Source organism: Eretmochelys imbricata, chromosome 14 (assembly GCF_965152235.1).
Source record: "Eretmochelys imbricata isolate rEreImb1 chromosome 14, rEreImb1.hap1, whole genome shotgun sequence".
NCBI lineage: Eukaryota > Metazoa > Chordata > Testudines > Cheloniidae > Eretmochelys > Eretmochelys imbricata.
Window position 1 is genome coordinate 44184853 of NC_135585.1, and position 13789 is coordinate 44198641.

Sequence of the window (13789 nt, forward strand, 5' to 3'; positions counted from 1 at the left end):
CCTGGACAGTCCCAGTGGACCTGACGTGTGAGTCTACCTCTTTGTTTGTCCAACCTCCCTGCCTCCAAGGGCCTGGTGAGCCTGGAGCTGTTGCTTTCCTGGAGCTGGTCACAGCCGGGTGTAGCCCAGATAAGAGCTATAACGCTGCTCCTGGTGAAGTGTCCAGAGGTCACTGCTGGGGCCTGGTTGTTTGCCTCCGGCCTCTGTGAGTTCAGTGAAGATGGTTGGTTTGCAGAGGGTTATGATGGTAGTAAGCACAATTTCAGGGGTGGCAGATTTCCCAGGCTTACGTTCCCATCTCTGCTGCACAAGGAGTTACTATTTTCATTGTCCAAACATTTATTTTGATCAAGAATGGCTTTTTTAAATTATCTAAACAATTGGTAACAATTTTGTCTCCATTCTGCCTAGTGCCCATAACTCCATGATGGGAACATGGTTATGGCCACCTCCCTCCCTGGTCCTTCCACTGAGATGGACAACACTGAGTGCTGAGATTTTCACTAGGACTTTTCAACTTAATTTTAATGGGGGATGATTGCTGAAATCACCCAGACAGCCTGAGGTTTTCAAAGCTAAGTTATTATCTCAGAGTCTCTGCACGTTTTTGCGAAAGCCACATTTACTGACTGCTTTCCTCAAAGCTTCCTTGACCTCTCTGTTTCTCAGGCTGTAGATGAGGGGGTTTACCAGGGGAGTCAGGACCGTGTAGCAAAGAGAGAGCACTTTGTTTAGGTCTCTCAGTGTATCACGTTTCGGTAGCATGTAGACAATAATTAGGGTTCCATAGAAAATTGTCACCACAATGAGGTGAGAGGAGCAGGTGGAAAAGGCCTTTTGCCTCCCGGTAGTGGAAGGGATTCTCAGGATGGTGGCGATGATGCACATGTAGGACGTCAGGGTTAGTAGGAATGGAGGCAGGGTGAATACACAGGCTAGTATGAAATCCACCAATATGACCTGGTGGGTGTCACTGCAGGAGAGCTCTATCAGTGGGAGGGCATCACAATAGAAATAGTCAATTTCATTTGGGCCACAGAATATTAACTGTGATAGGAATAAGACAAAGATGGTAATACCCAAAAAACCATTTAACCAGGAGCCAGCAGCCAACTGGAAGGAAAACCTGATATTCATAAGAGTTGAATAGTGGAGGGGTTTACATATCGCTAAATAGCGATCATAAGACATCGCTGTTAGGAGACAGCATTCTGTAGCTGCCAGAGAACCAAAGAAATACAGTTGTATGATGCAGCCACTGACTGAGATGGTTTTGTCCCCAGTCAGGAGACTGGCCAGCATCCGGGGCACGATGACTGAGGTGTAGCAGGTCTCTACGCAGGACAAATTCCCCAGGAAGAAGTACATGGGGCTGTGAAGATGCTGGTCAGCCACAACGAGCACCACAATGAGGGTGTTCCCAACCACGGTTGCCATGTAGATCACTAGGAACATTAGGAAGAGAAGAATTTGCAGGTCAGGGAGATCCCCGAATCCCAGGAGGAAGAATTCAGTGATGGCTGTTTGGTTTCTGCAGTCTGCCATTGGTTGAGTCTGGGAACAATAAATCTGTGCGACTGAATTGGAAGGACACAGAGTTAAAAGTTAATCAAATCCCGTGAATTAATTCCATAAATATTCAGAAACTCCCTCCCCCTCCTGGTTACAGGCTGAAATATTAAGGCTAAATTTAGATTTCAGAGCAAAGTGCCAGGAAACTGAGTCTGAGGACAGAACATTGCTCTGATGGGGAAGAGGGTGTTCGACATGGACACCAGTGATTACTATAAAAGCCCATTTATCTGGTAGCCACATACTGATATGACAGATCAGATATTTTCTCTGTCTATCATATCCTATCTAGTGACATACCAGAGCTTAACAATGATGCTTAAATGCTGTATTTCACTCCTGGCAATGGCCAGAATCATGCCATGTCTTATGAGTCAAAATCAAACATCAACTAAAATCTTGGACTGAGATTTTTCAATGTGGTCTAGAGTTCTTAGGCACCATCCTGCTGTTAGATTTCTTTCCATGAATTCTAACACAATATCCTGGTATATTCAGCATTTCAGTGCCCTGTAGGAGAAGGAATAATTTTCATCCCCTCACAAGAGATCAGTTTATGCCATAAATTATGTAGTGGAGTAAATTCTCCCTTAGTGCCTGTGGTGGTGATGGGAACGTGGTGAGGGACTGGCAGTGCCTTTTCTGTTTCCCAACAGTAGCTATGTAGCAGTCATAAAATACAGCTCTATGAAGGGTGGATCTTAGGAAGGTGCAAAACCAGGCTGATGTGCAACCCTAACTGGGGAATGACCCTCCCCACTCCATAATGAGTGTGGGATGATAATACAGGAAAGGCACTGGGTGAAAAAAGATGATTTCCCTAAACACAGAGTCTAGAAACAATCTGGCATGTGTGATCCGGGTTAGTAAGACTCTATCTCCACTCGTGACCCCATTGAAAAGTCGTGGAAGACTGGAGACATTCCAGAAGACTGGAAAAGGGAAAATATAGTACCCATCTTTAAAAAGGGAAATAAGGACAACCCGGGGAATTACAGACCAATCAGCTTAACTTCTGTGCCCGGAAACGTAATGGAGCAAATAATTAAGCAATCAGTTTGCAAACACCTAGAAGATAATGAGGTGATAAGTGACAGTCAGCATGGATTTGTCAAGAACAAATCGTGTCAAACCAACCTGATAGCTTTCTTTGGCAGGGTAACAAGCCATGTGGATGCTGGGAAGCGGTAGATGTGATATATCTTGACTTTAGTAAGGCTTTTGATACTGTCTCTCATGACCTTCTCATAAACAAAGTAGGGAAATACAACCTAGATGGAGCTACTATAAGGTGGGTGCATAACTGGTTGGAAAACCATTCCCAGAGAGTAGTTATCCGTGGTTCACAGTCATGCTGGAAGGGCATAATGAGTGGGGTCCCACAGGGATGGGTTTTGGGTCAGGTTGTGTTCAATATCTTCATCAATTATTTAGATAATGGAATAGAGAGTACACTTATAAAGTTTGCGGACAATACCAAGCTGGGAGGGTTTGCAAGTGCTTTGGAAAGGCGCTGAACCAAAGACAGCTTCAGTGGGCCCTGTTGTTCACACACTTTTATTTTACCATCACTTATCACCAGAACAAGGCAGCCAATGCCCTGTCCCGAAAAGGGGAATACCTCCCTGACCATACCCAGCTGATGTGCATCCTCAAGCCTTATAATTTCCTGGATGCTCTATTCCCCAAGACCACTTCCTCCTTTAGTTAGTAAGAAAGCGCCCCTCAGCACCTTCAGACACCCTATCTAGACTCTAGGTGGTTATTACTGTGGATTTGATAGTCAAGCTTCCCTTATCTGCCAAGCATACCATCATCCTCCTAGAAGAGCCTGTCTGGGCAGCACCCCTAGAAGAGATGATGTAAGGCCTAGTGGGTCTATAGGACTACCAGGCAACAAACATCCCCACATTGCTACCTGTAATTTGATTATTCCTTGCAACACACAATCTGCAGTGGTTTAACAGCAGGGGAAGTTCCGCCTCATGTGATCTGACTGAGAGTGGTCTTAGCTATCCCTGATTGGCTCCTTGACCCTATATAAAGTGATGGGGTGTAAAAGGAAGTGTCCAGGCTCTGGTTGAAGAAAGGCTGTTTCAGTGGTGACTGTGGGGTGCTGGCTCGGTGGCTGGCTGGGCAGAGTGAGATGGATGAGAGAAATGAAACTGAAACCAGGCTAGACCATGAGTACAGGGAAAGCATTGACGAAGACTGGATGCCAGCAAGGAAAAAGAAAAGGGGAGATTCTCTGCACCCAGAAGAAGGACCAGCAAATAGGAGGGCAGGAAAGGGAAATGGGGGGAAATTACCTAACAGTAAAATCTGTAGATAAGGACATAAAGATAGGAGATATCAACCCCCTGAGAATGGCAGAGGGGATCAAAAAAGTGCTGGAGACAGAGCAAGAGCTAAGATGGTACCTTCTGGAGATTCATTAGTGGAATGTAAAAACAAAGACCAAGTAGGGACACTCCTTAAGACAAAGGTGCTAGGTAAAATAAAAATGAGTTGTCAGCTACCCAAATTCCTCACAGAAACAAGATGGGTAGTATCTGGGGTGCCAAATGAAATTTCAGGAAAGAAAGCAAGGAATAGGTGGAGATAAGGTGATAAGTGCTAAGAGGCTAATTAGCAGAAGAGGCAGTGATAGCAAGTGCTTGACAGCTGTGCTGGTCACATTTTAAGGGAGGGATGTGACCAGATAGTCCAGAATATCAGAGTAACTTTAGGGTATCAAAGTCCTATAGTCCTCTTTCTGTGAGATGCTACAGCGGCCAGAGATTTGGTCATGTTGCAAATAATTCCAATGGGAAAATACAGTGCAGTAAGTGTGGAGGTGACCATTCACAGGATGACTGTGAGGAAGGGACAGAACAAAAATGTTGCAACTGTGGAGGAAAACACAGCTCAGAATATACAAGTTGTACTGAGGGGAGCAAGCTAGAGAACTACAAAAACCCAAGTTGCTAATAACATGTCCTGTGCAGAAGCTGTTAGGAGATACCTAAAAGAGAACCTGATGTGAGGAAAGGCAATAGCCTGCAACAAGTTAATGGAAGGGAATGAGTAACGTTGTGTATATAATGTCTGCTGCAGTTTCCACGGTATGCATCCGATGAAGTGAGCTGTAGCTCACGAAAGCTCATGCTCAAATAAATTGGTTAGTCTCTAAGGTGCCACAAGTACTCCTTTTCTTTTTGCGAATACAGACTAACACGGCTGTTACTCTGAAAGTTGGGATGAAAAGAGATTCATTGCAGTAATGGTTGATGTAATCAATTGTAGTTCTCAAACAGGAAAGAAAACAGAAAATGAGAATTATAATTAAAGCTGCAGGCTAGCAACGTGTCAGTGGAACAACTTCATACTTTCCTAAGTGAAACTACTATGGACAGTTAGAAACAGAGGTTACTATTTTCGGCTTGAATGCCCACAGCTTAATAGCACATAGGCAGGAATTAAAGACCAATATTTTTGATATGAAAACAAAGCCTGATCTAATATGCATACAAGACTTGGCTAATAGCAAAATGAGACTATAAAATCCCAGGATATGGTCTATATGGACATGATAAAGAAATGGAAAAGATGGGGACACATACCCTTTCACTAAGGAGAACCTGAAGTACCTTGAAGTAGAGATTAGAAAGCTAAATATCAAGGATAATGCTATTGAGATACTAATACAAAACAATTCTGCATCTCTAAGACTTTATCATGTTTATTACCCATGCAGGAAACTAGAGGCTATGGACCTGAAAAAATTCACTGCAAGTGTCACTTGCCCACTCATTGTCTGTGGTGATCTGAATAGTCACAACCTATTGCGGGGAAGTAAGAAAAACATGGAAAATGTTCAGAGCAAATCTTTGAAGAGAATAATTTAGCAATAAGTGATGGAGCACCTACCAGGTTCAGTACAGCTGATGGAAGCTTCTCATGTCTGGATCTGGGACCATAGCGAGTGAATGCAGCTGTGAAATTGACAGAGGGGTGGGAATGGCTAGTGACCACGTCTTGACATTAATTACATCTCAAGGAAAAGGATATCCCCACTTGGAATCTTAAAAAAGCAAACTGGAAAAATCTTTGGAAAGAGAAGTGAGCAATATGTGAGTAAGTATTGTATCTGTGAAGATATTGAAGAATTCTGTAGTAATATTAATAAAGGAATCATAAAGACAGCCAGCCTAGCTATTCCTAGGATGCCAACACTGCCTGAAGATAGGGGAAGTGTACCATGGTGGAACAGGGAATATGAAACGGTAATTAGGGAAAGGAATAAGGCATATAAGACAGCAAAAAATCCTTAACTAATGGACTTAATGAAATATAAAAAAGTAAGGTAGTTTCACAAAGGGCTATAAAAAGGGCAAAAAGAGAGAGCTGGACACCATAACATGGGGAAGTAAGTAAAAATACCAATACAGCAAAGATTATATATAAACAAACTAGGGAAATGAATGGAATAAAGAGTAAGAGTCACGTAACACCAAGTCTTCCAGTTGCGGGGCATGGAGTAATAAGCTCTAAGAAAAGAAAACCAGAAACTCTGGCCACCATGCTTCAAAAAGTCAGTAATGATGAATATCAGAGGATACAAATTAGGGAGAAGAAAAGAACATTAAGGATAATTATGAGATGAAGAGGTGGGATGGGAGAAGGATGTGGATATTTTAAATGTAAACTTTAGTGTGGCTTAAGTAAAACCATGGAAAGTATAGTAAGGGAGAGAACAATAGCACACCTAGAAAGGAGAATGTTTATAGATAAAACACAAGGTGGGCTCCAGTAAGGTGGGAGTGTGATTGACCACGTTGTCAGGATAGAGACAGAAGCACAAAAAAGCATGAGAATCATAGAATTAATTATACTAATATTCCTGGACATAGAAAAAGCCTACAATGTGTTTTGGAGAGAGGAACTACTTCATAAAGTGGCCTCAATGGGTAACATAGGAAGAATGTACAGATGGATAAGGAACTTCTTAGGCAAAAGAACTGTACAAGTCCAACTGGAGAAAGCTTTCCTTAACGTATAGTAAATTGCAAGTGAAACTCCACAGAGCAGTGTAGTTACACCAGCCCTCTTTAACATCATGATAAATGATCACCCTGAAGAGATGAGGATAGGAATAGGGATCATGTTTGCTGACTGTGCCATATGGATCAAAAGCAGAAACCTTGAAAGTGCCACCAAAAGAATGATGATGCACTTAAGAAAAGTGCAGAATGGGGAAAGAGGTGGGGCTTCAAATTCTCATAGACAAAACTAAGGAAATGATCCTCACAACATGGAAAAGCCAAAAAGATGTAAAGTTATAGCTATATGACCAAGAGATAAATATACTGACATTACAAATTCTTCGGTGTGATATTTGATAACAAGCTCACTTGGAGGGACCATACTGAAAATATTAGATAAGTGCAAAAGTCAAATACCTTTGGAACATCCTGGGGAGTGGATATGAAAATGGTGGCAATGATATACAGAGCACTAATTAGACCAGTTATTGAGTATGGATGCCCGGCCTTTGGGTCAGCAATGAATACAAATCTGAACTAGATTATATCCACACACACGCATTGCATATCAGGTGGTGACTTCATTACTGTATCTCTGTACTACAGATATACGCATTTCCATCAGCTGCTGCTAACTCTTAGAACGAAGCTCCCAGACTTAACCTTTTTGGGCCAAAGTACGAGATAATAGTGAAGATAGCACTAAGCTAACCAGTTCGGACAAAAACTCAACATTCCCCATGTAAATAAGATACAGAAGTGGATAGCTGATCTTCATGAAAAGAAGGGATTGAAAGGGACCAAAATGTATAGCTATGGGAAAATACTTATTAGAAAATCACCCCCGGTCGGGAAAGACGTGGAATTATGTAATGAAATCAATAAAAGAATGACAGACAAGATGTCACAATTATATTGATTTGCTATAAGTGGGGACATTATTGACAAATACATACAGAGGGTTCCAAAGAGGAAAGAACAGAGTGGGAACAGCTTCCTGTGTGCCCTCACTCGGACTCAAGAAAGCTGTATGACTAACTTTGTATCCGTCTTTATGGCTGAGATACACAGGGATTATGCTAGCACTAAATCGTGCTTTAGATGTGTGGCCAGCTGCTGTGGCCATCCTGTCTGACTCCTCATCAGGGCTGCAGCAGGCAACTTACAGTGGTGAGTCTGACAGCAGAAATGATTTTCTTAATGATATATTTCTGCTAACAGCCAGACTGGTGGAACTGGATATAACCAACGTAATCTCATGGATCCTGGTGCAGACAGGGATAGCAGGCAACGAATTGGCTGGCAAAAAGTGTTATTAATCACAAACAAGTTGACCTCGGGATCCCCTTAAGCAAACTGGCATTTAAACACCTAATCAAAAGTGAGCTAAGGAAGGAATGGCAAGAACTGTCAGCAAATGAAATGAAGGGGAAAAAAATTCCTGATTCTGCCTCCGGCTCTGACCCTCGGCTTAACTCTTGACCCTGATACTGACTCTGACCCCTGGCTTCAGTTCCGGGATCTCCAGCTCCTAACACTTGTCCTACCTATCTTTGCCCAGCATTTGACACAGACTATGTATCGTAAAAATGAATACAGACACTTCCCACATTCTTCACAGAAAGTGAATCTTAAATTGCTCATGCTTAATTGCTCAAGCACTTTAATATCCTGGTTTGGAAGGTGATATATAAATGCAAAGCAGCAGCAGTTTGGAATTGGGTGCTCACCTCTATTCGTAGGACAGCTCACACTGGAGTCGATGAACTCATTTCTCAGGGTTTGAGACAAGGTGGGTGAGGTAATACCTTTTATTGGACCAACTTCTGCTGGCGAGAGACATGTTTTCGACACACAGAGCTCAGGTTCCACTGAGGTTCTTATCTTTCATCATTCTGCAGAAATGGGACATTCTCAGTAAAGAGACCTGCAGTTATCTGAAGGGACGGAAAATGGGCCTCCCCTTCGATTTAATAAGTGTAAATGCTCTCTCATAGTTGTATTCTCTCTTCGTGCTTTTCAAAATGGTCCCACTTCGACCTTTTTCCCACTTGGTTCATTTTGTGTCTCCAAAGCGTTGTAGCTAACAATGCCCACTGTGAGTTGCAATTATACAAGTCCCATTCTACATCAGGTTTTAGTCTAATGATCCTTTGTGGAAAATATTTTAGATCATGGACAAACACCAGCTTACATTTTTGGGAGATGCCTGTCCAAGGTGATGGCCAGTTATCATGTACTTGCACTGCCCTGAATTAGTATTCAAGAGATGCTGCCATCTAATGGGCATTTTTGAAAATAGCAGCCCATATCTCACTCTTACAACATGCTGCCACCTAGTGGCCATTTTACAGTATAACTTTCCCATTATTGACAGGTTTCAGAGTAGCAGCCCTGTTAGTCTGTATCCGCAAAAAGAACAGGAGGACTTGCGGCACCTTAGAGACTAACAAATTTATTAGAGCATAAGCTTTCATGAGCTACAGCTCACTTCATCGGATGCATAGAATGGAACATATAGTAAGATATATATATATATAGAGAGAGAGAGATTAGTTGGAAGTTACCATACAAACTGGGAGAGGCTAATTAGTTAAGATGAGCTATTACCAGCAGGAGAAAAAAACTTTTGTCGTGATCATCAAGATGGCCCATTTACACAGTTGACAAGAAGGTGTGAGGCTACTTAACATGGGGAAATAGATTCAATATGTGTAATGACCCAGCCACTCCCAGTCTCTATTCAAACCTAAGTTAATGGTATCTAGTTTGCATATTAATTCAAGCTCAGCAGTCTCTCCTTGGAGTCTGTTTTTGAAACTTTTCTGTTGCAAAATTGCCACCCTTAGATCTTTTACTGAGTGGCCACAGAGGTTGAAGCATTCTCCTACTCGTTTCTGAATGTTATGATTCCTGATGTCAGATTTGTGTCCATTTATTCTTTTGCATAGAGACTGTCCGGTTTGGCCATTGTACGTGGCAGAGGGGCATTGGTGGCACATGATGGCATATATCACATTGGTAGATGTGCAGGTGAACGAGCCCCTGATGACATGGCTAATGGGATTAGGTCCTATGATGGTGTCACTTGAATATATATGTGGACAGAGTTGGCATCGGGCTTTGTTGCAAAGACACACATAGTTTGATTCACATCATCTCATATCTCTTCTCATGACAAAGTTTGTCCAAATGTGGGATACCATTACTGAGAAAGTCCTCATATTTTTATAAGCCAAATCAAATCAATCAATCAATCTGATATGATGGCTGTCATAAATATAAAGGGAAGGGTAAACCCCTTTGAAATCCCTCCTGGCCAGGGGAAAGCTCCTCTCACCTGTAAAGGGTTAAGAAGCTAAAGGTAACATCGCTGGCACCTGACCAAAATGACCAATGAGGAGACAAGATACTTTCAAAAGCTGGGAGGAGGGAGAGAAAAAAGGGTCTGTGTGTCTGTCTATATGCTGGTTTTCTGCCGGGGATAGACCAGGAATCTAATTACCTGTAAGGTATCTACTATCCTGATTTAAAGGGGGGAATTTCTTTATTTCTATTTACTTCTATTTTTATTAAAAGTCTTCTTGTAAGAAAACTGAATGTTTTTTCATTGTTCTCAGATCCAAGGGTTTGGTTCTGTGGTCACCTATGCAAATTGGTTAGGCTTTTTATCCAACATTTCCCAGGAAAGGGGGGGTGCAAGTGTTGGGAGGATTGTTCATTGTTCTTAAGATCCAAGGGTCTGGGTCTGTAGTCACCTAGGCAAATTGGTGAGGCTTTTTACCAAACCTTGTCCAGGAAGTGGGGTGCAAGGTTTTGGGAAGTATTTTGGGGGGAAAGATGTGTCCAAACAGCTCTTCCCCAGTAACCAGTATTAGTTTGGTGGTGGTAGCGGCCAATCCAAGGACAAAGGGTGGAATATTTTGTACCTTGGGGAAGTTTTGACCTAAGCTGGTAAAGATAAGCTTAGGAGGTTTTTCATGCAGGTCCCCACATCTGTACCCTAGAGTTCAGAGTGGGGGAGGAACCTTGACATGGTGGCATAGTGGTGGGATTAACCTGAAATCATTTTGAGATCCAGTTGAGACGTTTTGAACTAGAAATACAAATTTTAAAAAGGATTTTTTTCCCTTTGGAAAGGAAGTCCAGAAAGCAGCTGAAACTGAAAGCAGCTTGTTTTTTCTCTGCTTTGTGGCCAAGCAGAGACAAAAGGGGATTATCTTTGTGAATTGCAGGTTTTCTTTGCCTGGAGGCAGGGTACTTAACTCCTTCAGGGAAATTCACAGTCTTCCAACCCAGAGTTTTTTTTTTCCCTAAAAGTAAATGGGGGGGTATTCTACCCATTTGCCTGGAGACAAAAGTGGCAGGGGTTTTTTTTTAGGATTTTGATTTTTTACAAGGAGCACAAGTTTAAAAAGGAATTTTGTTTTTCCTTTGGGCTGCTGGTAAGCAGATTTCCAAGTAGTTGGAGGTTTTTTGCTTTGATTTGGGCCCAGAGCAGAGACAAGGGAATTGTCTTTTTCTGTAGGCTGACAATCACTATCAGAGAATAGGTATTCTATTCCAGCACAGCAAAATTTTACAGCCAAGTTTTGTTTGTTTATTTCTAAACCTCGGGTGTAAAGTTAGTTAAAAACAGAGAGGTTAGAATGACAAAATCCATGGCTCGACAAAAGCTGGAATTAGCCAGATTTCAGGCTGAGGAAAGACAAAGGGAACATGAAAGACAGATAGAACTCATGCGGCTGAAGGAGGAGGAGAAGGAACAAGAAAGGGAGGCAGCGAGAGAGGCAGCGAAAGAGGCAGAACAACACCAAGCGGCTGCTCACAGGAGAGCTATGGAAGCAAGGGACAAAGAACTGGAGGAGAAGGAAAAAGAGAGGAAGTATGTGGAGGAGATAGAGAAGATAAAGGCTCAGCAGAATATCCCAACAAACCCTAGCAATCCTTCTCCAAGTACCACTTCCCATCCCAGAAAGTTCCCCACCTACAAGGCCGGCGATGATACTGAGGCCTTCCTAGAAAACTTCGAAAAGGCCTGCCTTGTGTACAACATCTCTCCTGACCAATACATGGTAGAGCTGAGGTCGCAGCTCAGTGGACCCTTAGCTGAGGTGGCAGCTGAAATGCCTAAGAACACATGAAGAAGTATGAATTGTTTAAATCCAAGGCGAGAGTCAGAATGGGGATAACACCCGAGCAGTCTCGTCGGAGGTTCAGAGCCCTAAGATAGAAACCAGATGTGTCATTTACCCGACATGCCTACCACATTGTGAAACATTGGGATGCCTGGATATCAGGAGCAGGTGTTGAATCTCCAGTAAATTTGCCCTTCCTAATGCAAATGGAACAATTCTTAGAGGGTGTTCCTGAGGAAATAGAAAGATACATCCTAGATGGGAAGCCCAAAACTGTAATTGAGGCAGGAGAGATTGGAGCCAGATGGGTGGAGGTGGCAGAGAAGAAGAAAACTGATCGCAGTTGGAGCGGAGACCAGAAGGGACAACCCCAGACCACACCCTATTACCGGGGGCTGCCCAAGGCCCCACCTACCTCCCAAAGAACACTCCAGACCCCTTATCGTCGCACCACCCAATTCTCCAGCAACCCACCTCACCCCAGTGACCCGTCAGCTGGACAATGTTTTAAATGTAACAAGCTGGGGCATGTAAAGGCCAACTGCCCCAAGAACCCCAACAGGTTACAGTTCATTACACCGGAATCACACCAGAGGTCCGCAGGCCCGGATACCTCCCAGATACCCTTGGAGCGGAGGGAAACTGTGAGTGTGGGCGGGAAGAAGGACACCGCGTGGAGGGACACCGGAGCACAAGTGTCAGCTATCCATGCTTCCTTAGTGGACCCCAATTTAATCAACCCAGAGATCCAAGTGACGATTCAACCCTTCAAGTCCAACTCTTTCAATTTGCCTACAGCCAAGTTGCCTGTCCAGTACAAGGGCTGGTCAGGAACGTGGACTTTTGCAGTCTATGATGATTATCCCATCCCCATGCTGTTGGGGGAAGACTTGGCCAATCATGTGAAACAGGCCAAGAGGGTGGGAACGGTCACCCGCAGCCAGTCTAAACAAGCCATGAGGCCTAGCTCTGTTCCGGAAACTTCTATCAGGACCCGGTCAGAGGTGATGGACCCGGACCCCAGGCCAATGTCTGCAACAGCAGTAGTGGATCCAGTCCCAGAGATCCAGATGGAACCAGTCCCAGAACCGGAACCAGCCGAATAACCAACACCAGACCCAGTGTCAGCACTGAATCCAGTACTTGCAACCTCAACACCAGAGGGCCCCACCGAACCTGAACTGGCAGCAGCCGATAACCCTACACAAGAGGCTCAGCCAGAGATGGGAAGCCCAACATAGTGCACCAGCGGAGAGCGGTTCACAGTCAACAGAAACAGCTCCATCCCCTATATCGCTTCCAGAGGGACCAAGCCTAGGTCCACAATCCAATGAGGACCTGATGTCTCCAGCATTAAGGGAACAGTTCCAGATCGAACAGGAAGCAGATGAAAGCCTCCAGAGAGCTTGGACGGTGGCACGGAGCAACCCACCACCTCTCAGCTCTTCTAATCGATCCAGGTTTGTTGTAGAAGGAGGACTTTTCTACAAGGAAACACTTTCTGGGGGACACCAGGAAGACTGGCATCCTCAGAGACAGTTGGTAGTTCCAACTAAATACCGGGCCAAGCTCTTGAGCTTAGCCCATGATCACCCTAGTGGCCATGCTGGGGTGAACAGGACCAAAGACCGTTTGGGGGGGTCATGCCACTGGGAGGGAATGGGCAAGGATGTTTCTACCTATGTCTAGTCTTGTGAGGTGTGCCAAAGAGTGGGAAAACCCCAAGACCAGGTCAAAGCCCCTCTCCAGCCACTCCCCATCATTGAAGTTCCATTTCAGCGAGTAGCTGTGGATATTCTGGGTCCTTTTCCGAAAAAGACACCCAGAGGAAAGCAGTACATACTGACTTTCATGGATTTTGCCACCCGATGGCCGGAAGCAGTAGCTCTAAGCAACACCAGGGCTAAAAGTGTGTGCCAGGCACTAGCAGACATTTTTGCCAGGGTAGGTTGGCCCTCCGACATCCTCACAGATGCAGGGACTAATTTCGTGGCAGGAACTATGAAAAACCTTTGGGAAGCTCATGGGGTAAATCACTTGGTTGCCACTCCTTAC

At 43.9% G+C, this 13789-nt stretch overlaps 1 protein-coding gene across 1 annotated transcript; it reads right to left on the bottom strand.

Annotated features, from left to right (window-relative positions):
- Positions 1-588: 588 nt before the first annotated feature.
- On the bottom strand, positions 589-1545 carry LOC144274109 (olfactory receptor 6N1-like). The gene has a single exon (XM_077832772.1). The coding sequence runs from the start codon at positions 1543-1545 to the stop codon at positions 589-591; it is 957 nt and encodes a 318-aa protein (XP_077688898.1).
- Between the last annotated feature and the right edge of the window lie 12244 nt (positions 1546-13789).